The sequence below is a fragment of the Leucoraja erinacea genome, chromosome 15 (genome assembly GCF_028641065.1).
Source record: "Leucoraja erinacea ecotype New England chromosome 15, Leri_hhj_1, whole genome shotgun sequence".
Classification (NCBI taxonomy): domain Eukaryota; kingdom Metazoa; phylum Chordata; class Chondrichthyes; order Rajiformes; family Rajidae; genus Leucoraja; species Leucoraja erinaceus.
In genome coordinates this window covers 7440759-7468009 of record NC_073391.1, presented here as the reverse complement: position 1 = coordinate 7468009, position 27251 = coordinate 7440759, and the positions used below count along the sequence as shown (strand labels likewise).

The following is a 27251-nucleotide window of genomic DNA, read 5'->3' as shown; positions in this document are numbered from 1 at the left end:
CTCATCTAAATTTCAGTTATCCAGGGGCAATAGACAGGGTTGTGCGTTATTACCTCTGTTATTTGCCCTTGCGATTGAACCTTTGGCAGAAACCATAAGAGTACATCCGAATATTCATGGCTATAATACTAAATATTCTAATAATAAAATATCGTTGTATGCAGATGACGTACTACTATATATTACCAATTCCCAAGTTAGTATTCCAAACATACTAAATCTTATAGAGGAATTCGGTTCCTTGTCAGGATATAGAATAAACTGGAACAAAAGTGAAATTATGTCAATAAAACCTCAAGGTCCGACACACCTTCTAAAATTTCCTTTTAGAATTGCTACGGAAAAATGTATATATCTTGGAGTTTACGTAACTAGAAAATACACTTCTTTATTTCAAGCAAACTTTCCACCATTAACTACCAAACTAAATGCCCTTATTCAATTTTGGAAAACACTTCCGATTTCCCTCATAGGTAGAATAAATGACATGAAGAGGATCTTCCTTCCACAAATCCTGTGCCTATTTCAGTCAATTCTTAGTTTTCTCCCTAAAATGACTAATAATGGAGAGAGAAGATTGTTCGCCTTTTAATTCTTCTCTCTCCAATAGATCTGAAGAAATCAGTATATGAGAAAAATCCGATTATCCGTAGTACCATACGAATCTGGAAACAAGTGAGAAATTCATCTCTTCTCTCACCAATCGCCACAAATCCCTCGTTTAAGCCGTCTATTTTAGACAAGGCGTTCATACATTGGGAAAGATTACGAATTAAAAAACTGGGAGATCTTTATGAGATGGGAGACGAGGGGCAGGTATATCTCCACTTTTTTTTTTCTTCTTTTTCCTTTTCCTCTCTTATATCTTTACTCACTCTTTGGCCACACTAGGGGTCCTATCTTTTCACTTTTTACTTTTTCATTCTCTTGTTCTTTCTCTCTTCTTTTCCCTCATTTTCAGGTTAAAAGGTCAAAATTTAGAAGAGCTGTACAATAATTGGGTTTACAGGGCGGGGTGGGGGGGGAGACGATTGTAATGATTTTACATTTCTACTGATAAAGATGGTTAGTTATGGGTTGGGGCAGAAAAACAGATGAGGTGGGGGTGGGGGGGAAGACCGAATGTTTTATTCTTGTACAATTGCTTTTTTTAAATAATTAAATAAATAAAAATACATTGTTCTACATTTTACCTGTTCAATAAACAGAATGGCTTGATCCTCTGGGAGTTTTGGACTTGCATAAACTGATGAGTACAGCTGCAATCGATGCAATGTTTGTTTGATGTAATTCTTGTATTGTCCCGCGTTGTTTAGATAAAATGCCTTTTGAAGATGTTCCATGGCAACCTCTATTCGATTTTCATCTTCTTCAATTTGAGCTATTTCCATATGAACTTGGCAACGCAGCTTAATCAATAAGCTAATAAAAAATAAAAAGATTTAAAGTTCTTTTGTAATGAAACATAAATTTTAAATTGGGAATCTTGGGAAATGACAGAAGAGCACACATTCTTGTGAGTAATCATGCACTGATCAGCATTGTTTTCTAAGAACGCAGGGATTGCTTGTTCTATATTTGGTGTTCACAGAGTGGTCTATTCTATACTGGATAAATTAAAGGCAGATTGGGTGATCACTTAGCAGAGCACCTGCACTCAATCTGCAGGAGTGACCAGAGTACTTGTTCCCTGCCACTTTAATTAGCCATCCCACTTTCACTTTCATTTTTCTGTCTGTGATCTCCTTCACTTTCATTTTTCTGTCTGTGATCTCCTTCACTGTTACAACTAAGACCCTACTGGACTGTCGGGCATGTCACTTTTAATAATACATTAACACAGCCAATGATGCTCTCCCCATTTACCCATTTGGACATACCCAACAGGGAATTCCCCTTCATTCTATCCACCTCTTTCCCACTTTTTATGGCAATGAAAATCCAATGTTCTCTCCGTCTCAGTTCTTATGAAGGGTTGTAGATCTGAAACAATAAGTATATATTTTTTTCCACAGATTTCATTTGATCTGCTGAATGTTTCCTGCATTAATGTTTTCATTTCACTATCATGAACTACTTCTGCACAGTTGGGACTCAATAGACAATAGGTGCAGGAGTAGGCCATTCGGCCCTTCGAGCCAGCACCACAATTTAATGTGATCATGGCTGATCATCCCCAATCAGTACCCCATTCCTGCCTTTTCCCCATATTCCCTGACTCCGCTATGTTTAAGAGCCCTATCTAGCTCTCTCTTGAAAGCATCCAGAGAACCTGCCTCCACCTGCCCTCTGAGGCAGAGAATTCCACAGACTCACCACTCTCTGTGAGAAAAAGTGTTTCCTCATCTCCGTTCTAAATGGCTTACTCCTTATTCTTAAAATGTGGCCCCTAGTTCTGGACTCACCCAATATCGGGAACATGTTTCCTGCCTAGCGTGTCCAAACCCTTAACAATCTTATATGTTTCAATGAGAGGCCCTCTCATCCTTCTAAACTCCAGTGCATACAACCCCAGCTGCTCCAATCCCTCAGCATATGACAGCCCCGCCATCCCGGGAATTAACCTTGTAAACCTACGCTGCACTCCCTCAATAGCAAGAATGTCCTTCCTCAAATTAGGGGACCAAAACTGCACACAATACTCCAGGTATGGTCTCACTAGGGCTCTGTACAACCGCAGAAGGACCTCTTTGCTCCTGTATTCGATTCCTCTTGTTATAAAGGCCAACATGCCATTTGCTTTCTTCACTGCCTGCTGTACCTGCATGCTTACTTTCATTTCATTTCATTCACTCTTTTCATTTTGTTTCAGAATTCCATGACTTTCGTGAATGAATGCAAAATAAGAATGTATTTCAAGGTCAGCTTATTGTCACATGTACCAATTAAGGTACAGTGAAATTCGAATTACCATACTGAAAAAAATGCAACAAGACACACAACTACATAAAAGTTACCATAAACATCCACCACAGTGGATTCCCCACGTTCCTCACTGTGATGGAAAGCAATAAAGTTCAATTTCCTTCCTCTTTAATGTTTTATTTAATGTTTTAATATATCAAATCATATAAAAACTATCCATAGCTATGGGTAAACCTAAGAGATCCTAGGTGGATTGAAACAAAATTTGTTTTAGTTAAACTTACACTGCTATTGGTATTTATTCCTTTTGTCCAGTGAATCAAAAGAAAAAACAGTCCATTCTAACAGCATAGCCATCACTACAATATTAGCTTAGATAATAAATTATACAAAGGTTTTTAGGAAAATAGTGCATTAATGTGCATGGTAAATTGATTAATTTCTTGCCCAATAAACTAATATTCTTGATTTATTTCACTCGCTTAACTATCTCATCAAAGTTCCCTTACGTCAGAATTATAAGAAATAATGCATGGCAGGATACTACACATTGACTCTTTTAGAGCATTTTAAATAAAATGGTGAAAACTAAGTTATTTGATGTTTGGTTATAGCAATATCCAAAAGATTTAACAGCAAAAGTAACAGCCTAATGGTGAAATATGCATTGCTACTTCCATCTGTCCAAGAAATTCTAAGCCATGACCTTTCACCTTATGTTAACTTCATATATTAAAACCAAGAAGGCACATTTAAATGCCAATAGCATTCAACTTTTTCTATCCAAGATTAGATGTGTGAATGTTCTACTTTTGATAGCAGTATAAACTATGAGGAAAACAAAACCTCTGTTCCCCCATCCCCGTTTGCTCTTTCCACCTCAGCCAGGACCATTGTTGTCACACCGTTTCTTTCTCCATGGCTGGAGGTGGAGCTCTGATTCTGGGCCCATTTTGCTCCTGCTTACTCTTCTTATCAATGCCGCATGGCATCATGTACCCACTTCACCCACACAGAGTTTAAAAAAAAAAAAAGTTTTAAGCTCCAGTTACCTGTCAAGATCGTGAAGAGTTGTTGCAAGGTTGACCAATGGTTTGTACACAAGCTTTCGCAAATTAGTTTCAAGCAGAGGTAAACAAAGGCTCCACTGAGTCACACAAATGGTTTCAATTAGACTTCCATTTCCTTCACGTACAGCATTTTGCAGGATTTGATCTAATCGTTTAATTATTCTCACGGAATGCTATAAAAATGGAAGGAACAAAATCTGATTATCAGCAAGGTTTTATTTAACATATAATATAATAATAATAAAGTTTATTTTGTACTCACGGTCCAGACAAGGGACAACATTACATAAAAATACATTTATCTATATATACTATTACTAAAACTCTCATCTTGAACACTTCCAGTCTGCGTTGTAATTAAATTTGCGCAAAAACGCTACCCTATATCGATAGGATTTTTTCGCCACCTTACTCACCGTTCTCCTCTGCTCCAAACCTCCAAGTTTTGTTCTGATCAGTGAAATATGAGAAAAGTTATGAAGGTTTAAAAAAATCATGAGATCAGCAGATTGGTCTTCTCGCTTGTCAGCCAACAGTCTTTAAAGTTAACACGCAGGATTCTTCAGGACCCCTCTCACATCCTGTTTCCTGAGTTTGAGTGGCTCCCCTCAGGACGCAGACTCCGCTGTCCGGGTTGCCGGACACAGAGGAGGAAGGCAACCTTCATCCCCAGGGCTGTCCAGCTTTTTAATGCTGATCACTGACTCATGAACATATGAAATGAAATAACCTTCTATATGCACTTTTTTAATTGAAGCACTTAGAAAGCATTTTAAAAACTATTGCTATGTGTTGAATGTTGATGTGTGATTGTGCAGTGTGTCTGTGAAATGCGTGTGCTGGTTGATTGTGCAGTATGCGTGCTGCTTATGTTTGTTGATTGTGTCCCTTTTTAAAAAGCTACTGTAATGCGCCTTTTTAAATTGACCCTCGGGGACGAATAAAGTGCTTTGAATTGAATTGAATTGAATTGAATAAAGGTAACGCCCCTTCCGGCACCCGCTGGAGAATAAATCCCCGGAGGCGGGGGGGGGGTGGGAGGGGGGGTGGGGTGGGGGTGGGGGCGTTAAACAAGCCGTGTTGATTGAGTCCGCAAGAATGGAGTCCAGAAAGACGCAGTGTGGAGTTGGGAAAGCTGCTGTGTGGGGTCGGGTAAGCCCCCGCCTGAAACCTTCCCCCTCCCCCGTCTGCGGAACGCAACAAGAGACGCAATAAGAAAGAATGAACTGAATAAATATCATATCTAACGTTTAAATTGTTGTTATATTTTACGTTATTCACATTTTAAGCTTTAATAAATCCCTTTTCCACTTGCCGTGCCCGTCAGTTGCACCTGCGCAGTAATACCTGAGTGTTCTACGTCACAACAGGAACCCAATGGGCGGGAATGGCTGTGCCGCTGGAGAGCCACTGAGAGTGGATGGGTGGGGGGGGGGGGGGGGGGGGGGGTGAATAGAGTGAGTGCGTGGGGGGTGAAGAGCAAGGGGCAGAGTGCGGGGTTGAGGGGAGGAGGGGGGGATCAGGAGCATCACAACAGAAACCCCTCAGCCACACCTGCGCAGTTGGGCTCCATGGGTGAGTAGTGGAATATTGCATGGGAATCGAGTTGCGTTGGGGGACCAGTGTGACTGGGACTTCTATAAAATATAATACAGTTTATTTGTCATTTGAACCTCACATGAAGTTCAAACAACATTTGGTTTCTGCAGTAATACAAGAAAAGAACCAAGACATACACCAACACAATTTACACAAACATCCATCACAGTGCATCTCCTCCTCACCGTGATGGAAAGCAAAGTCTTGTCTCTCCCCTGCTCTCCATTCTTCTCCCGAAGTCAAAGCCAAAGCCCCCAGCGGGCGCTAGCAAGTCCCACGGCCATTTAAAGCCGCGCCGGGTGATATAAAGCCCTGCTCCGGTTCTTGATGTTGGAGCCCCCGGCGGACGCTAGCAAGTCCCATGGCCATTTAAAGCCGTGTCGGGCGATGTAAAGCCCTGCTCCAGGTCATCCTCAACCCCGCAATTCAGGCGGGAGAAGTCACCGTTGCCGGTGCCCTGCAAAGCAGTCTCCCACCGGGGACCCGCGAGCTCCCGGTGTCACCATCCACCGGAGTCGGGTCACAGCAGCGCGCCACCGCAGCTCTCCACGCTCCGAAGTTGGCCAGCTCCACGATGGTAGGTCCGCAGCACCGCTGGCTCCATGACTTGAGTCCCCAGGTCGTGCCGGTTGGAGGCCGCTCCACGGTGCTAGGTCCCAACGACAACGGAGACCCTACAGGGAAAATGTCGGGTCCCCGTGCAGGGAAGAGATTTGAGAGTTTCCCCCACCCACCCCCCACACATACACAGTCAAAAACCCACGACAAACTATACACTCAACAGGACAATAAAATTAAAAAAAGACAGACGGACTGCAGAGGCCGCTGCGACGTCGGTCGCACCGCCCACCCAAACACCTTCTGAAACCCAATTCAACATATTTGGTCTTCCTTAATGCAAAGAACACCTTTTTTCCATTATTTACACCTTTCCTATTAACTCATTTTAAAATGTCTTAGATGTAATGATTCAGATTAACATAAAGAATACAGAAAATTAAAAAAACAAAATCGAGCTGGAAAATCAAATAAGCAATAATACCTCTACAAAGCTCTTGGTGCATTTCTCTGCCTTTTTACCCAGCCTTTGTATTTCAAGTTCGGATTCCAAGCATTCAATTTCCATTGCTGTTGCTTTATCCTGTAGAATCAGATTGGTCATAGACATCTTATTATATTGTTGGCTAAATGACAATTGCTCAAAATTAAAAGTAAAACGCAAATGTATGTATAGATTTATATCAATAGATAGATAGATCTATCTATATTATTTCATTAAACTATCTATCTATATATACATATCAGGAATGGTTTAGGTATTAGTTTAATGAAATAATATACAAAAATGACTAATTCATTATATTTTTCAAAAATATACTTCATTCATAAAATGTGCACAAATCTGGCAGAATATATTCATGTTGCCACAAGCCACATTGTTCCATTCATTTACAAGATTTATATTGTGTCTGCTTGTTTTCAATATTTTCAAGAGAGTGTTCAATTGTTAAGGAACTATAAAATTCTTACTTGCTGCAGCTTTAAGATCCATCAACGCACTAACACAGCAAACAAGTATATAATTATCAATAATAAAATTAATTATCAGTAATTCTCAGTTACCAGACCATAATCATGCAAACCAAAGAATGTAGTGCAATCAAAACAAAGTCCAGGGTAGTTTGTTGCTCAAGTGGGATTGCAGTTAGGGTTGTGCAGTGTAGTTCTCCACCCTGAATGACTGATGGGAAGAAATCATTTTTGAACCTTGAGGTCACAGTTCTCAGGCTCGTGAACCTCCTTCCCAATGGCAGCAGTGAGAGGAGAGTATGGCCAGGGTCTTTGATATTAGCTGCCTTTCTGAGGCAGCTTCTCCTGTAGATACTTTTAATGGGGGGGCAGATCAATACCCATAATGAACCGGCCAATGTCCACGCCTTTCTGCAATTTCCTCTGTACCTAGATGTTTGAGTATCAGGCTGATGCAACCGGTCAGTATGCTCTCCATCATACACCTGTAGAAGTTTAATAGAGTATTTGACAACATGGCAAATCTCCACAATCTTCTAAGTAGATATGTTCATGAGCTGTCTTCATGATTGATTGTGATTAATTTGCATTTCCTTTGCTTACAATCCTAAGTTGCTCACTTAATAAATTGAAACATTTTAAATGAATGCTTTATTAATTACAAAGAACCCTATTAAATTTTAGAGATTAAATGATCAAAACTATAATAATTTTGCTTGCATCATTGATAACAAAGACATTGTTTTCACATGGAATCAACCTGGGATTTCCTGTGTTTTTTTTCAAATGCACAATATGTTTTGCAAATTTCATCAGGCATCAATTTCTTTAATTTACTGCTCTGTGTCAAGATTCAACAGTTGAAACACCTTACCATCTATTACGTACCACTAACCTGTCTTATCACTAAGAATTCAGGAAAGATATTTTTTTCATCCTTTTTAATTTAAGAAATTTTCTCTCCAAAATCTGAGGGGCTGAAATTTCCTCATGCACTTGGAAGGGAACGACAACCAGAGAAGCTTTCTGAATGGATATACCCTTGCTCTTCATCAAAGGGAAAGACGAGCTTCAAAGGCAAGTGTTACTGAAAATGGATCACCATGGCTAGCAGCAGCAAACCGCCTGTTATCCCCCCCACCCCTCCTCATTTGATGGCTTCATATTGCATTTATTTAAAGCCCTGTCCCACTGTGCGAGTTCACCCAAGAGCTCTCCAAGTTTAAAAAATATCAAAACTCGTGGTAAGCACGTAGAATGAATGTAGAGCGTACGTCGGAGCTCGGGACGTCTCTTAGCGCTAATGGCAGGTACTTGGGAAACGTGGTAACTCGTGAAGATTTTTCAACATGTTGAAAAATGTCCACGAGTAAAATATACACGGGATGTAAATATTTGATACTTTTTAACACGTGACTACCGTAGTAGCTCATGGGTTTACCATAGTAGGACCTGGTGTCCTATATCACTATTGTTTGTTCAAGATGGAAATAAGAATACTCAGTATATTCATTACCTTTCAATTGTAGTTTTATGTAATCCTCCCATAATTTCTGAGTTCCATTTCACAATATCTATCAGACATACAGAATGTTGCAAGGTAATATTTTGCCCAAACTCAGTTGTATCTTTCTATCTCAATAAATATCACAAAATATACCATTGTTTCAGCCACATTATGACAAAATATAGAATGTAGGTTATTTGTAATCAGTCATCCCATCCCAGAAACAACAGTACTTAAAGAAGAACATTTGTTTTACAAATTTACAAGCATGTACCATACATTGTCCGTTGGTCCATATCCAGCATAATGTTGTGATAAATGCATAAAAGGTATTATTGTCTAAGAAATTTGGTGTGGAATGCTAATCCATCTCAGTACTCATTTAGGCAAGTCCCAAGCAATAGATACTTTTCCCCCCACCCCCAATCCCCCTCGCCCGATCTTCATTGAACCTACCATTTGACCAATATTTTACTCAGCCGCTGTAACGTTTCCTTCCTATCATGGTTTATGTGTAGCATCTCTGTCCCTATCATAAAATTCCCACATTGAAATAAAATACAACTTTCAACAAATTTATTTTTTAAGTATGGGTTAATAATAGCAAAAAAAACCTATACTCAAATTTTGGAAAAATACAACCATACCAACGTTGGAAATGTGGATTATAAATATGTTGGACACAGCACATCTTGAAGAAATGAGACTCCTCCTAATAGCTAAACCAGACCAATTCTTAACGAGTTGGTCTCCATTTATTGACTTCTTGGATTCATGTGGTGCAACAGAATCGTAAAAACCAACTGTTTCAGGTCTGGGTGAAAGATGGTCAACAATATAAAAACTCATCTCCTCCTATTTATTAATCTCCCTCTTGCTCCTTCTTCTTTCTTACTTTTCTTCCTCACTATCTCTTTCGTTTTTTATACACACTACACGCTCTTCTACTCTCTATTATCTTTTTTTTATTTCTTTCTTTTAAAAAAAATAAAAAATGAAGTTGTACAGAGAATGTATCATGTCAACATATATTTGGCACCTGAAAAAAGTACTGGTACACTGTATTGTACTTACTTCTAATAAATAAAATTTAAAAAAAATAGGAAATTATGGGAGGATTACATAAAACTACAATTCAAAGGTAATGAATATACTGAGTATTCTTATTTCAATCATGAACATACAATAGTGATATAGAACACCAGGTCCTACTACGGTAAACTCACGAGCTACTACGGTATGACTACGTGTTAAAAAGTATCAATTTTTTACATCACGAGTATATTTTACTCGTGGACATTTTTCAACATGTTGAAAAATCTTCACGAGTTACCACGTCTCCCGAGTACCTACCGTTAACGCTAAGAGACGTCCCGTGATCCGACGTACCCGCTACGTGCTTACCACGAGTTTTGATTGTGTTTTTTTTTAAATTCGGGAGAGCGCTTGGGTGAACTCGCACAGTGGGACAGGGCTTTTCTGTACTTTGTGCTAAATTAATGTGAATTGTATTTGGGCGGTATACATCATTTATAGGACTTTCCGCATCAATTTATATCAGTGCTGACTCCAAAAAAAAATGAGCAGAAAAAAAAGTATGCATTTGGAAATATTTTACTAAATTACCACAGAGTTTTGATAAGGACAACTATTTGGTTCAGTTTAGAGATACAACCCACCAAGTCCACATCGACCAGTAATATATGGTCATAATATATGTTTGCTATATAGTGTTGTGCCCAGCTCCACCTTATTACTGTGTGATGCATTGCTGGGAATTTGGATATCAGGAAACAGATAAAAACCATTGTCCTTGCCATGGCTGGATGGTGTTGTGGGAGGAACAGTGTTTCTGGGAACCTCCCATGAGCCCCTGCTATCCCAATTGCTGCAGTGACAAAGACTTGGCACAAATCCTTCCCCTTCACTGGCACTCTCATAGCAATGAATTGCTCTTCAAGAAGTGAATGTGAGCGCGCCAAACCATGGTATTGGTGTTGATCTCAGTGAATGTGGGCAATTGCTTTGAATTAGTTATGTCTGCTCTACACTGGGACCATACGGACGCTTGCATCATGCTACAGAAGCTGATTACTGCCGATTTTAAATGTCTCTGGTCTGCAAGAAGCTGTTACCCCAAAAGTGTTTGGGGTAACAAGGAACTGCAGATACTGCAATCTGTTGTAGAATATTTCTTGTTGCTCTTGTGAAGGAGTAACTCAATGGGTCAGGCAGCATCTCTGAAGATGCCATTTTAGGTTGGGACCCTTCTACAGACCGCTCTGAAAGTGTTGGGGAGACAGCACTGAGCAGCTACACCCTTTGCCCACATCCAACTTCTCTTACCAGTTCTCAAACGCAGTTTTTCCACACTGAGCCAAGGGGAACTATTTGCTGTAAAAGCACCAGTAGAGGGCCGAGATTTGTGCTGGGATCTCAGCATCAAGGTGAGTAGTGCATGACAATGGGAAGAGTCATATATAGGCATACAACATGGAAACAGGATCTTCAGCCTAACTTGTCCATGCTGATGCCCCAGGGCATGAATAGAGGTAACATGGATTGACTGGTGAACTTTCAAAGGGTGTGCATAGACAGTGGATCTGTAAACAACACAGAAACAGGCCATTTGGCCAGCCTCATCCACACCAACTGCGATGCCTGCCTATGCCAATCCCTTTGCCTGCATTAGATCAGTATTCCTCTGTACCTGTCCTATCCAAGTGCCTATCCAAATGCTTTTTAAATGCTTTGATTGGATTTGCCTCCTTCACCTTCTCTAGCAGCTCGTTGCAGATAACCACTACTTTCTGTGTGCACAATTTACACCTTAGATCTCATTTTAATTTTGCCCTGTACACCTTAAACCGTTGCCTTCTCATTCTAGACTCCCCTGTTCAAAGAAAAATTTGGACCATCTATCCTATCTGTGTCCCTCGTAATGTTATAAACCACTACGAGGGCACTCATCGACCTTTTATGTTCCATTGAGAATAAACTCAACATATCCAATCTCTCCTTAAAACAATAGCCTTCCATTCAGGGTAAATGTAGCCCTCCACTCTCTTTTCTATTTCCACCACATTCTTCCTGTGATGCGCTGACCAGAACTCCAAGTGTCAACAAATCAATGTTTTGTACAGCTGCAATATGAATTCACAACTCTTATATTCATGCAATTTCATCCATCAAATGAGTGCCTGATCCAAAGTATTAATGCAGCTTTCCTGTGGAAACTATTATCCTGCAGCTAACCATAAACTTACAAGCAACCTGTCCCTACAATCAGAAGGAAGTGCGAAGATAGGGGAAGTCACCTGGTTAACCTATAAACTATATCACCTTTGAGGTTCTTCACGACCAATTGCCTATGACTTGCAATAGCAATTCTGATGAATTTCTCTTCCTTTAGAGTGATCTCTCTCAATTCATGTCTTTCATACCAATCTATGTGCTACCTTCTCTTGCATGGAAGAGGGAAAGATGTGGAGCCATCCTTTATTTTGGGGGATATCCTTCTTACAGTATGTGCTGAAACAATGACAGTGTGGAAATGTGTCAGCCTCGATAACAATCAGCACGGGAGCACCTCAAGGCTGCGTGCTCAGCCCCCTGCTGTACTCACTCTATACTCATGACTGTCATAGTGCATACTCCATCATCAAGTTTGCTGACAACACCACTGTTGTGGGACGTATCACTAATGGGGACGAGTCAGAGTGCAGAAGAGAGATCGACCGACTGATGCACAGTAGAGAGCATGCTGACCGGTTGCATCGTGGCTTGGTTTAGCAACTTGAGTGCCCAGGCGTGGAAAAGACTACAAAAAGTAGTGAACGCTGCCCAGTCCATCACCGGCTCTGACCTCCCTACTATCGAGGGGATCTATCACAGTCGCTGCCTCAGAAAGACTGGCAGCATCATCAAGGACTCACACCATCCTGGCCACACACTCATCTCCCCGCTATCTTCAGGTAGAAGGTACAGGAGCCTGATGACGTCCAGGTTCAGGAATAGCCCTTCCCCACAGCCAACAGACTATTAAACTTAACTCAAACAAAACTCTGAACATTAATAGACCATTATCTGGTTATTGCACTTTATCGGTTTATTTATTCATGTGTGTATATATTTATATATTGGTATATGGACACACTGATCTGTTCTGTATTCATGCTTACTATATTCTGTTGTGCTGAAACAAAGCAATAATTTCATTGTCCATCTGGGACACATAAACTCTCTTGAATCTTGAATCTTGAAGCTGTGAGATAAGATTCAGATGTCCACGAAATGGAACAAGTGCAAACAGTGCAAGTGTTTGAGTTTTAAGTCCTTATACGGATTGTTAAAAGTGATGAGTGAGGAAATATATAGCTGGTGATGAAATTTGATGATGTATTTGTTGACCTTGCCACGGTCATTAATGCACCCGCAGAACTGTCATTTAGGATGAACACCTTATATTGACTTAATTTGTTATTTTCTCCCTTTGCTATTTGACGTTGTGCCCAAAGGGCCTCTGGTCCCCTGCAACTAGAAACGCTTGCCCAGAGGTTCTGTATTTGACTGTGTTTGGTGTTTCTTCCATGAAGTAAACAACACCTCTCAAATGACTTTCACCACTGTTTACAAACTAGAAGTATTTCCCCTTTACAAGAAATAGTGATGGCGTGAACCACCACAAGACTCAGTTACTTTTAGAAATTACATAGTTTTATCAATAAAATTTTCAGTAGTTAATTCAATGATCCCACTTTTCAGAAGCAACAGAGCAGAACGATGGTTGAGTGCAGTACAATGGCAAAACGATGGTTGCTACCTTCTGAATCTTTAAGTCAGGCTCATCAATAAAAACAGAAACTACTGTAAGGTTACTGCAGCTCTCCAACTGACAATAATAAACAATTAAATATGTATTTCTCTGATTTACATCTTATAGATTAGTAATTGAAATTGAACTCTTCCCCCAGCTGAGCAGAAAATGATCAATATCCCAGCATATTTAATTTCTGTACTTGTGGGGCAAACTTTATCAAACTGGTATAGATAAAAAGCTTGCCCTGCAAACACTACTCTGTGTCTGTGCAAACATGTTCTGACATGCGAAAATTTAATAATTTCAGAAATGATAGCATGTCCAGTAGATATAAAATGATCATAACATTATTAACATTACAAAAGCTTACCAATAAAAGTAATAACAATCAAGATATTTCAATTCTATAACAAGTGTACATTAAAGATTGTGCTTTTACGTTTGCATGCCTCAGTTTGCAAGGACTCAGATAGTCCATCTTGCAAAACCAACAGGTATTTAGCAGTGCTTGCAACATTAGAAGGAATTTAATGATTAACAAGACTAAGTGGAACCTGTTGGGTCCCAGTTCCACGGGAGGCCTGGTCCCCCAATGCAACCCATTCCCCAACGCAATATTCCACCATTCACCCGTTCCCACAATGCAACGCATTCCCACAACGCGAGATAGAGGAAGGGAGGGAGCGGAGGTGTGGGGCGGAGGGAGAGGTTGATGTGTGGCGGAGGTGTGTGGGGCGAGAGGGGAGAGATTGTATGTGGGCGGGAGTGGTTTGTGAGGGGGGGAGGATGGATGTGGGAGGGGGAGGGGTGCTATGGGGGAAGTGTGTGGTGTGGGGGGGGGGGGGGTGTGGGCAGAGTGTGGGGGGAAGGGAGGATGTGGGGGGGGGAGAAGGGGGTGAGTGGGTGGGGTGTGTGTGGGGGAGGGGTGTGGGAGTGGTGTAGGAGGAATGGATGTGGGAGGGAGAGGGGTGAGGGGGAGGTTGAAAGAGAGGGGTGTCTGTGGACGGGGGGTGCGGGCGGGGGAGGCATGTGTGGGCAGGTGGAGGGTTGTGTGGGCGGGGGGGGGTTGTGGGGTGGAGGGGGTTGTGTGGGCGGGGGATGTTTGTGGGAGGGGGGTGTGTGCGGGCTGGGGTGGAGTGTGGGTGGGGTGTTGTGGGGGGAGGGGGTGTGTGCACGGGGGGGGGGGAGGGGGGGGGGGGGAGAGAGCTTGGAGAAAGGAAGGGGGAAGAGCCAGGGGGGAGAGGAGGGTATCACATTGGAGGGGGACAGGAACCAGTGAGGGGGACCAGAGGGGAAGGGGCTGGAGCTGGCGGTACGCTGTTCGCTGGTCGTTTTCCGCCAGGATCAGAGTCTCTGCTTTCCATTTGGCGACATCGGCGACATCTCCGACTGCGCATCATGCCGTTTCTGGTCCCTCCAAATATTGTGTCCGGTTGGAGACCTCCGCCAACCATCCTCAGCTGCAGTAAAGACACTATGGCACATGAAGGGGCGGACCATCCCGCGGAGTGACAGGAAAAGGGACCAATCCGCGTGGCGCTGACTGGCAGGAAAGATCGATCTGCGCACGCGCGCTTTTTAAGATTTTTAAACCTCACTAACTTTTATCAATATAGCACCAATCGGAACAAAACTTGTTGCACTCGCAGCACAGGAGAACAGCGAGTGAGCTGACAAAAAATCTTAGCGCTATTGTGTACCGTTTTTGCGCACGTAGAAAATCCCGGCAAACCGGAAGAGCGCAAGATCAGAGTTTTAGTTATGCATAGATAGAGCTCAAATTGTAAATTAAGAAACTTTCGCCATAAGTATATGAATGTAAATACTTCAAATACAATTATATGCAAATATGGTGAATACATCACTTCTATGATTATGTAACTGATCACACTTTTAACATTATTTTAGTTGAGTATATAGACAGTGTCAAATGTTGAATAATATAAATATTGGCATGTTTGTCACTTACTTTTAGCTCACGCATTTTGAGGTCATTAATACAATCTGCTGCAATCTCGGAATGTTTTACTTCTAATGCAAAGTGGGCCAACTCCAACAATAAAGATAACCTTGAGATAGTAAATCAAGATCGAGAGAACTATTAAATTATGCTGGATTATATGTACATGGATTAGTCAAAAATGAAAACTGACCTTCCCTTGTAAATCAATGCATATTTAAGTATAGTTTTGATAAAATATGTGGTGAATAAATTATTGGATTAATTAATATTTATCATTCCCCTGTATTAAAGAAAATATTTTGGATGTATAAAGTACTAATGCTGATAGTAAAGTATTAACAACATGGAATTAGAAGAGATTGGGAACAAGAATTAGCTATAAAAATCTCAAAAGAGAGCTGGGATAATCATTTACTACAGGTGCATAAATGTTCGATCAACGTACGACATACGCTCATCCAATTTAAAACATTACATAGATTATATTATTCAAAAACTAAATTAAATAAAATCTTCCCTAATGTTTCACCAATCTGTGATAAATGCCTGTGTCAAGAAGCTACCATAGCGCACTCTTTTGTTTTTTGTACAAAAATCCCAAAATTCTGGTATGAAATATTTGATATTTTTTCAAAATTAATCAAAATAAAACTGGTACCAAAACCAGAATGGATTATCTTTGGAATATCGGAAGGTAACCCTGAACTAAACGTGTTTCAGAAGAATTTATTTAATTACGGGCTAATAATGGGAAAAAAGCTTATACTTAAATTCTGCATTTAATAATGCATTTCGTTGTCTCTGTACTGTACACTGACAATGACAATTAAAATTGAATCTGAATCTGAATCTGAATCTGAATGTCTGCTTTCAGCCAGTACAATAAATATCTACTCATGTTTTCCAAAAATCTTTTATCAATGTATGCATATGACTTACCTTTTATATCAATCTATTTTGTTCAGATATTATAATTTGTATTTATTTCTTTCAACCTTTGAATAAAGAAGTGTAAAACAAACAAAACTGCAGACCAGTTTCTTAACATCGTTAGTGGGAAAATATTTGAGGCCAATAGAACAATAGTAAAACTTTGATAATTTACAGGGTAAATAATAATCTTATTCCAATGGCAACAACTTGCCTCTTCTCACGGATTCTGCGCAGTGATTCCATCACAACTTTACTCAAAATAGGAAGATTTTAAGTCTGCATAAGCAACAATATTCATTCATAATATCAATGAGAAGGATCATAATTCTTTCGCAGAAATATCAGGGGCTTTGGAATGAGAAAACATGTAACCTAGCTCAGATTATGCAACTGCAGTCAAACTTGAAACAAATTTAAGATATTACCCTAAGAACTATTGCCAACTTGGATCTGACAAGAGTCTCAGTGAGACGGATGATATGCAAGTTATCTGATGCCGACTGCCTTGACCCTCTTTTCAAATGTTATTTCATTAGCATTCTGAGCGTTCTACTCATTTCAGCAGTGTATTAACTTCAGCAGATTGTCACCATAGTCAATTTCTATTACTTCTTTTTTTTTTTTTTTAATTTTTTTATTAGAAGTACGGTAAATTACAATACTACACAACACATATATCTTAATACATTTTTTGTACCGCTTCATTTTTTTTGAGCTTTAAGAAAAAGATAGAAGTAAGGCAAGTAAAGAAAGTGCGCAAGAGTCGTGAAGTGCAAGAGTGTTGGGAAAAGAAAGCCCTTAGAAAAGAAGTTAGAGAAGGAAGTAAAGTGAGAAAATAGACCCTAGAAAAGAAAGAAAAAGAAAATAGGAACAATCGCTCTATTATAACATTAAACTCCGCAGAAAGGGGACTACCAACCAAGTCTGCTTTTGTTGTTTTACCTCCCGTTACCAGGTCCTGATACCATTTATTTATTTATTTAAATTACTATTGCACCTCATACTTGTAATAGGTCCAGAAACATAGACCACGTCTTTTGGAATTGGTCTGCTTTACCTGCTAAGAGGAATCTCATCTCTTCCAGATGTAATGTTTCAAACATATTTGATATCCACATTTTTATTGTTGGTGTGGGCGCATTTTTCCAGAATTTAAGTATAAGCTTTTTTCCCATTATTAGCCCGTAATTAAATAAATTCTTCTGAAACACGTTTAGTTCAGGGTTACCTTCCGACATTCCAAAGATAATCCATTCTGGTTTTGGTACCAGTTTTATTTTGATTAATTTTGAAAAAATATCAAATATTTCATACCAGAATTTTGGGATTTTTGTACAAAAAACAAAAGAGTGCGCTATGGTAGCTTCTTGACACAGGCATTTATCACAGATTGGTGAAACATTAGGGAAGATTTTATTTAATTTAGTTTTTGAATAATATAATCTATGTAATGTTTTAAATTGGATGAGCGTATGTCGTACGTTGATCGAACATTTATGCACCTGTAGTAAATGATTATCCCAGCTCTCTTTTGAGATTTTTATAGCTAATTCTTGTTCCCAATCTCTTCTGATTCCATCTGTTGTGGGTATTTCTATGTTTAAAATGATATTATATAGGTACAATATTAAATTAGGTGATTCCGCCTTTGTCTTCATTGCTTCATCCAATAAGTCGGAAGGCATATTATGATAGTCTTTTGTGTGTTTTTTCAGATAATCACGAATTTGAAGATATTTAAAATATTGGTTATTTTTCAAATTATATTTCAGTTGTAGTTGTTGAAATGAAAGTAGTTTCCCCAATTCATACAGATCTTCGAGCGTTTTGATTCCCATTCTTTCCCATTGTATAAATGATTTATCTATGATTGATGGTTTAAACGATGGATTATTGACTATTGGTATTAAAAGAGATAGGTTTCTTAATTTTAAATTCTGTTTTATTTGTTTCCATGTTCTAATTGTGTTATGTATAATTGGATTTTTATTATAATTTTTATTATTCAAATTTATTGGTGAGAGGATCGTCGCTCCTATATTACTCGGGGAGCAGTCCCCTTTTTCCATTACCATCCAGTCCGCCTGCTGGGCAGAATTGTCCAGCAGGTGAATCATATTTTTAATATTTACTGCCCAATTATAATACATAAAATTAGGGAGCGCTAGACTCCCCAACTCTTTTTGTTTATTGAGGTGTGCTATTTGTATTCTATGGGATTTATAATCCCATATAAAATTTGTAATGTCTGAGTCCAATTTTATTACTTCAATGCTGATCAATTTGTCTGCCACTATTTCTCAAATCATGGATTCAATTACTGAAATGCATCCTTTCCTTTGCTCTTCTTCCACAAACTTCAACTTATGTAGGATTTGGCTTTTCCTAGATTCACATTAACTCTCTTCAGTCTTAACTGCCCATCCTTTCAACCTGATTCCAGCTAATGTTCTTACCTTTCTTACATTTGTTTTAACATTAATTTTATTTATTTATAAATTTGTCAGATAGTCATTTCAAACTCTCATTTCAAAAGGATTTCCTGTTAGGAACTACAAACTAGGGATTACAGACTTAACATGTAGGTCAATGTGTTTCCTTTCCCATGTGGGTGTCAACACTCTAAATCACTGCTACTCCACCATCAAGTACACCCATCCATGTTCTCCAGAGATGCTGAGCTTGTTCCTTGTTTCTCAGTCATTACGTTTTGTTATAGTGGATGGTTACAATTTACTTGTTTTCAAAGGCCACTCAAGAATTAATCTGTTGTTTTGTTTTGGCAATTCAGCAGCACACAACATTGTCAGCAAAATTATTTATTTTGAATTTCAGTTCACATCTCCAGATTAGGAGTCAAATTATTTCAGCTTTACACCTCCCTCTGTGAATGTTTTGAGTGAAGCAAAATTATAAGGGCCTTGTGCAAGAGCCCAGTAAACTTAATTTAACCAGTTTAATATGGTTTTGCATGGATGTAATATGGTTTTGCATGGATGGCTACACAGTAAGATACAACTTCATAATGAAAGTACAGAAATTTGTGTAACGACAAAAGTACGGCATCTCAATTCAATGATATCAAACTTACCTTTCATGTTCGGTCAACTGGGCAGTTGACTGGGCAGTAGATGTTTGGGTACGAGATTCTGACGTTTCACGTGATCTTACGAGTTGATATACCTGATTCAGCTGAACTGCGAGGTTTTGTGATACATCCTTAACTTTCAATTTACTAAAATGATAAAGTCAGATATTAGTTACTGAATTTTCAAATTGTGCAAATCTTTGCTCTTTTGTGACAATAATGTTAATAATTGTGCAACAGAGTAAATACAGGTACCAAGGTGTGAACTTTATAAAGTACCTCAAGCAGCATGAAATATTAAAAATGATCTCTCAATTGTTTGTGTTGTGCCATTACAGTATAAGTTTGCATGTCTAGAAGCGCAGTGGAATGAAAAGCTTGCACTCGTCCTCTATTTTAATATTCTTTTTCAATTTTCTGATGTTTGGGCATTGATAGCATGACCAGCATTAATTGTGCACACTCAATTTCCCCAGAGAAATTGGTACTGAATGACATGCTACAATACAATGGTTATGTTTCTATGAAACTCCACGTTGTAGAAAATAGCGTCATAAAAATTCTGGTGTCAATAGGGAAAAGGAGGTTACATATTAGAGCATTTCACACCTATAATAACATCTTTTATAGCGGACATGAATTTCCCTGGTCAATTCGTCCCTTCCCACCTAAACCACCCTCTCCCCTGGCACTTTCCCTTGCAACCACAGGAAATGTTACACTTGTCGCTTTACCTCCCCCCTCGACTCCATCCAAGGACCCAAGCAGTCTTTCCAGGTGCGGCAGAGGTTCACCTGCACCTCCTCCAACCTCATCTATTGCATCCGCTGTTCCAGATGTCAACTGCACTACATCGGTGAGACCAAGCGCAGGCGTTTCGCCCAACACCTCCGCTCAGTTCGCAATTACCAACCTGATCTCCCAGTGGCTCAGCAGTTCAACTCCCCCTCCCAGTCCGAATCAGACCTTTCTGTCCTGGGCCTCCTCCATGGCCAGAGTGAGGCCCACCGCAAATTGGAGGAGCAGCACCTCATATTTTGCTTAGGTAGTTTACACCCCAGCGGTATGAACATACTTCAATTTCAGGTAACCCTTGCTTTCTCTCTCCTTCTCCTCCCCTTCCCAGCTCTCCTACAGCCTACTGTCTCCACCTCTTTCTTTCTTTTTCCCACCCCCCCCCCCCCCCCACATCAGTCTGAAGGAGCGTCTCGACCCAAATCGTCACCTATTCCTTCGCTCCATAGATGCTGCCTCACCTGCTGAGTTGCCCCAGCATTTTTGTCTACCACATATTATATTATGTATTTTTTCCACTGAAATTTCAAATTTTTAAGTTTTTTAATAACTTTGTGTTTATTTTTGTTACTGCTAGCTAAAATTACTAAAAGTGGTATGTTATATTGTTTTAGTAAAGCAACATTACATGTGCCAATAGAAGCAATCACATGCAATCACATGTGATAAAAAGAGGGAGTTAGATGTGGCCCTTGTGGCCAAGGGGATCAGAGGGTATGGAGAGAAGGCAGGTACGGGATACTGAGTTGGATGATCAGCCATGATCATATTAAATGGCGGTGCAGGCTCGAAGGGCCGAATGGCCTACTCCTGCACCTAATTTCTATGTTTCTATGTTTCTATGTAATTAACAGAGACTATGGTGTCTGATTACACTGTAGCAATTCCATGGAAACTGTTTTTTTCCCCCAAAAACAGCTTTTTTCCTGTATGTTAATACGCGAGTTTGGTATTCCAAAAAAAACAAGGAATCATGGGATTCGTCAAAGGTAATTCACCATAAAGAAAAAGCAAATTAAGTCTGACTGTAAAAACTGTATATAAATTATTATCTTTATTCATGATTTACGTGTAAAAATATATTTAATCTGAAAAACGGGGATGCCAGGTAGCGGGTGAGCAGGGTGCATCAGTGAGAGAGAGGAGGCAGATACGAGTGGGAGACGGGGGGAGGGAGACAGGACCGGTGGAGAGATATTCTTAGCAGCTGCATGCACACAGACCCGCGCCTCATCCGCAGCCAGGAACGAACACGGGTCCCCGGCGTCGCAAGCGCTGCCAAACTGCCACTGGTTCGTCCCCGTCTACCCTCTCCCCCGAGTGTCCCATCCCCGCCCGGGGGTGGCCGGAGATTGCCGGGGCGACCCCGGAGCGGCGGCGGTCCACAGCCAGCGCGGAGAAGAAGCATAAAGCAATACAAACTACATAATAATCTTAGCGTTTAACAAAGGAACAATAAATACAACTAATTCATAGTTTAGAAACATAGAAACATAGAAATAGGTGCAGGAGGAGGCCATTCAACACTTCGACCCAGCACCGCCATTCATTGTGATCATGGCTGATCGTCCACAATCAATAACCCGTGCCTGTCTTCTCCCTATATCCCTTGATTCCACTAGCCCCTAGAGCTCTATCTAACTCTCTCTTAAATCCATCCAGTGATTTCGCCTCCACTGCCCTCTGTGGTAGGGAATTCCACAAATTCACAACTCTCTGGGTGAAAACGTTTTTTCTCACCTCAGTCTTAAATGGCCTCCCCTTTATTCTAAGACTGTGGCCCCTGGTTCTGGACAAAACCTAAAGTTTGAAAGCAGAATTTTCTTACCTAGAAGAATCAAAGCTGGAAAAAACGGATAGAATGTGTCCACAGCTCCCACTGCAATGTTTATGCAGAGCAACCTTTGACCTGACCATGCGCAGTCGGAATACTGAACTTGGTAATTTGTAAAGTAACTTTTAAGTAGTTCTTTCAATTCTGACAGAAATCGTGTTATAATCAATTTGACCTGCATAATATAGTTCCCTAATACATCAAACATGTTATGTCCAATTTGTATTACGAAAATATTATGAATCTGTGGAATTCTTTGCCACAGAAGGCTGTGGAGGTCGTCAGTGGATATTTTTACGGCAGAGATAGATAGATTCTTGATTTGTACCGGTGTCAGAGGATATGGGGAGAAGTCAGGAGAATGGGGTTAGGAGGGTGAGATAAATCAGCCATGATTGAATGGCTGAGTAGACTTGATGGGCCAAATGGCATAATTCTATCCCTATCTCTTAGGACATAGCAGAACATCTGTATTGTGTTTCATGATGGAAAATGCCAACTAGCCTAAATTAGATACTTACGATTTTATCCTCTGCATCTTGAAAATTGCCATGAGATAGATGGATTCTTTCACTTCTTTACTCACTTTATTAAAATCCACTAGGGAGTGTAAAACCTAAAGTCCAAAAGGCCAGTTTAAACAGATATTCTCAGAAGTAATTAAATTAATAAAGACCATATTTACACAGTATTTTCATGCTGAAGAAAGAAATCTCACCATTAGAATTCTGCAAACTCGTTATCTCCAAGTCATACCACTACAGAATCATTCAGCAGAACCATAGAATTGTTTACTTCAGTGCAAACTATTATATAAACAAAAACGCAGACCGAATTCCTTAACAAATGTTCCATGGAGTACTTTGCAGTGTCTTATAATTTTCCAGAAATTGAATGAATCTGGAAAGAAATTCATGATGTTTCCATCATAATATGTGAGTAACTTGTCTAAGTTAGGTCATTCCTGAAATTTATGATATGACCTGATCACAACAGCAGGTTCCAGACATCATCAATGATGCAGCTTTATTGTTCTTTATCTGTATCTTTAGGAGTCTCCAGCATCAGCTAAGGTAATTGGCAGTGATTGAAGCCATGAATGTATTTTAAAAGGGAAATGCTCATTCCTTAAGCACCTGCTGGGAATTATTCTTCAGGCTTTAGATAAATGAAGGAAAAGGAAAGCAGGAACAAGAGGAACCACCTCAGTGTTCAACCCTAGTTCTGAACATCTTCGTCAAAAATTGGAAAGGAGGAGAAAGGTCATCTATGACCAGAAAGTCAGCAAATTAATCATGAAACATCAGTGACAGAAAATAGTTGGCGAGATCAGCTCTAGGACTGCCACATGCAAAATCTGGATTGTTCCAAAACCAAGGTTTGATGACCTCACATGTTTCTTAACATGCTGTTTAAACTACTTAATGGTTTTTTAAATGTTGTAATAGTACCTGTCTCGACTACCTCCTCCGGCAGCTTGTTCCATACATCTACCACTCTTTGTGAAATAAGTTTACTCCTCAGGTTCCTATTAAATATGTCCACCTCTCATCTAAAACCTATGTCCTCTGGTTCTAGATTCCCCATGCTGTGGGTAAGAGACTGCATTTACCTGATTAATTCCTCTCATGATTTTGTAAACCTCTATAAGATCACCCCTCATCCTCTGCGCTCCAAGGAATTGAGTCCTAGCCTGATCAACCTCTCCCTATAGCTCAGGCCCGAGTGTCCTGTCACCTCCTCTCTGCACCGTTTCCAGCTTGACAATGTCTTTCCTATAACAATGATGCCCAAAACTGAACCCAATTGTCTAAATGTGGCCTCACCGGAATCTTATATAACTGCAATATGTGCCGAAAGCCTTTATGACCACCCTATTTACCTGTGACATCATCAACGATGCTCGGCTGTCTGACGAATCTTATAAAATTTTTCGAGGATGTAACTAGTAGAGTGAGTAAGGGAGAACCAGTGGATGCGTTATATCTGGTCTTTCAGAAGGCTTTCAACAAGGTCCCACATAAGAGATTAGTATACAAACTTAAAGCACACGGTATTGGGGGTTCAGTGTTGATGTGGATAGAGAACTGGCTGGCAGAGGCTCAGTGCTGGGACCCCAGCTATTTCCAATATATATTAATGATTTGGACGAGGGAATTGAATGCAACATCTCCAAGTTTGCGGATGACACGAAGCTGGGGGGCAGTGTTAGCTGTGAAGAGGATGCTAGGAGGCTGCAAGGTGACTTGGATAGGCTGAGTGAGTGGGCAAATGCATGGCAGATGCAGTATAATGTGGATAAATGTGAGGTTATCCACTTTGGTGGCAAAAACAGGAAAGTAGACTATTATCTGAATGGTGGCCGATTAGGAAAAGGGGGGATGCAATGAGACCTGGGTGTCATAGTACACCAGTCATTGAAAGTAGGCATGCAGGTGCAGCAGGCAGTGAAGAAAGCGAATGGTATGTTAGCATTCACAGCAAAAGGATTTGAAAATAGGAGCAGGGATATTCTACTGCAGTTGTCTTGGTGAGACCACACCTGAAGTATTGTGTACAGTTTTGGTCTCCTAATCTGAGGAAGGACATTCTTGCCATAGAGGGAGTACAGAGAAGGTTCACCAGACTGGTTCCTGGGATGTCAGGACTTTCATATGAAGAAAGACTGGATAGGCTCGGTTTGTACTCGCTAGAATTTAGAAGATTGAGGGGGGATTTTATAGAAACTTACAACATTCTTAAGGGGTTGGACAGGCTAGATGCAGGAAGATTGTTCCCGATGTTGGGGAAGTCCAGAACAAGGGGTCACAGTTTAAGGATAAAGGGGAAATCTTTTAGGACTAAGATGAGAAAAACATTTTTTACACAGGGAGTGATGAATCTCTGGAATTCTCTGCCACAGAATGTAGTTGAGGCAAGTTAATTGGCTATATTTAAGAGGGACTTGGATGTGGCCCTTGTGGCTAAAGGGATCAGGGGGTATGGAGAGAAGGCAGGTACAGGATACTGAGCTGGATGATCAGCCATGATCATATTGAATGGCGGTGCAGGCTCGAAGGGCCGAGTGGCCTACTCCTGCACTTATTTTCTATGTTTCTATGTTTCTATGTGACACCACTTTCAAGGTACTATGTACCTGCACTCCTAGATCCCTCTGCAACACTTATCTCATTAAACCTGTAAAAATACCATGCTGTTAAAGGGTCTGTCCCACTTACATGTCCTTGGCACGCAAATTATGCGACCTCGTGGTCGCGTTGAGGCGCACGGGCATCATTTGGCCGCATGGGGCCCAACCCACTGAGAAGCGCGGAGGGGTATGGAGTTGCGCGCGACATCCGAAGTCGCGTAATTTGTGTGCCAAGGACACGTAAGTGGAAGAGGCCCTTAAATCAATTATTTATAATGACTGGTACGTACTTGCAAATTCCTTCTCCTGATTCTCTATGTGTGTTGAATCTGAAAATGTGATCCAATTTGACAGCACTGCCATATCCATAAGCACAAATGACAAATATACTTACATCCTTACCTATTTTGTGGATAGCACACACCAACTAAAAATGTATGCACACTCTATATGCAAGCAATTTTAGCCAAATCAGAACCCAGATTTCTAAGCATTCCAATTCTGCAGTTGCAAACTCTAATTATTCCACTTTAATAACAGGAAAAATGCATGCACACTTCTGTTCTTATAAATTTGGTGTAAAAGAAAATCAATAGGAAGGACATTGCTAAACTGGAAAAAGGCGCAAAATAGATTTAAGAGAATGTTATTAAATCTGCAGGGTTTGAGTTATAAGAAGCTGAAAGGCCAGGTCTTTTTCCCCCCTTAGTATAGGATGCTGAGGGGTAACCTTATGGAGGTTTATATCATCACTAGACTAAGTGGGACCCATCGGTCCCCCAACGCAATATATTACCCAAAGCAATTTTCCACCACTCACCTATTCCCCCAACGCAATGGCGTGAGGGGGACGGCTTCAGGCGGGGCCTGTTGGGGGGGCTGGTGGGGGGTGTGTGGGGGGAGGTGGGGTGTGTGAGGGAGGGGGGGTGGGGGGATGTGGGGAAAGGGGGGTGGATGTGGGGAAAGGGGGGTGTGGGGGAGTCGGGGAGGGGGGGTGAGGGAGGGGGGTTGTGGGGGAGGAGGGGTGTGGGGGGGGACTGGGATGTCCGCGGGGAGGGGGTGTGTGCGGGGGTGGGGAGGGGGAATGTGGGGGAGGGGGGTGTGTATTGGAGGGGTTGCGGGGGGGGGAACACAGCCCGCCCCGCCCGCTAAACACAGCCTGCCCCGCCCGAGAACACAACCTGCCCCCGCCCATGGAACACAGCCCGCCCCCGTCCGCGGAACACAGCCCACACTCCACTGCTTCAGCTTTATTCTCAGCGGCTTCTGGACGGGCAGCTTCTGGATGGGTGGCTTCTGGACTTGCTCATGGACACAGCCCCGCCTCTGGGGTTTTATTCTCCTGCGGGTGCCGGAAGGGGTGTTACCTTCATTGTGACCGACAGGCGACAAGACCAATGTACTGATCTCACGATTTTTTAAACCTTCATAAATTTTGTAATCTTCCACCGATCGGAACAAAACTTGGTGAGCTTGGAGCAGAGGAGAACGGTGAGTAAGGTGGCGAAAAATCCTAGCGAGATAGGGTACCAGTTTTGCGCAAATTTAAAAACAAAGCAGACCGAAAGTGGTCTAGATAAGTTTTAGTAATAAAGTGGTCTAGATAAGTTTTAGTAATATCATAGGTAAGGGGCCTAGACATGATGATAACCAGTATTTCCTCCAGAGTTTAGCAGCTGAAACTATATGTCATAGCCATTTAGATTAACTCAGTATGTTATAATTATAACCAGTTACCTTTAAATTTTATCTGCCTGTAATTATGTGGGTGGGATATATTACATAGTCGGAGGCGTGTTTGTGGCTGGGATTTTCAAGCAGACGGGCAAGTTTTTAGTTTAGTTCGGAGGAGGCATGGGGAAGGGACAGCTTTCGACCATGCACGAGCTTGACTACGAGTAAGATTAAAATGTACTTAAACAGGAAGAAGTTTGGATGAATATCTCACTGTTTTTACTACGACAATAAAGAAACTATTAATCAAGAGACTGTGTTTTGAAGATTTATCTTTCGACGGCATTGAATGGCTCATGGAGAGCTCGCAAGCGTAAAGACACTATCTCCTTACCCTTGTCTTCAACATAGTGGCTAGAGGAAAAGATTCCTTGAACGATATAA

At 40.8% G+C, this 27251-nt stretch overlaps 1 protein-coding gene across 3 annotated transcripts in view; it reads right to left on the bottom strand.

The window, feature by feature from the left end:
• The window catches only part of LOC129703923 (cilia- and flagella-associated protein 46), a 219745-nt gene that overhangs the window by 170562 nt on the left and 21932 nt on the right, over window positions 1-27251 (bottom strand). For all 3 annotated transcript variants that reach the window (XM_055646637.1, XM_055646638.1, XM_055646639.1), the window contains 6 exons: window positions 22525-22619; window positions 19378-19521; window positions 15360-15459; window positions 6577-6675; window positions 3918-4108; window positions 1194-1422 (listed from right to left, as the gene is read on the bottom strand). In XM_055646637.1, coding sequence (XP_055502612.1) covers window positions 1194-1422; window positions 3918-4108; window positions 6577-6675; window positions 15360-15459; window positions 19378-19521; window positions 22525-22619 — 858 coding nt within the window. The remainder of the gene's footprint in view (window positions 1-1193; window positions 1423-3917; window positions 4109-6576; window positions 6676-15359; window positions 15460-19377; window positions 19522-22524; window positions 22620-27251) is intronic.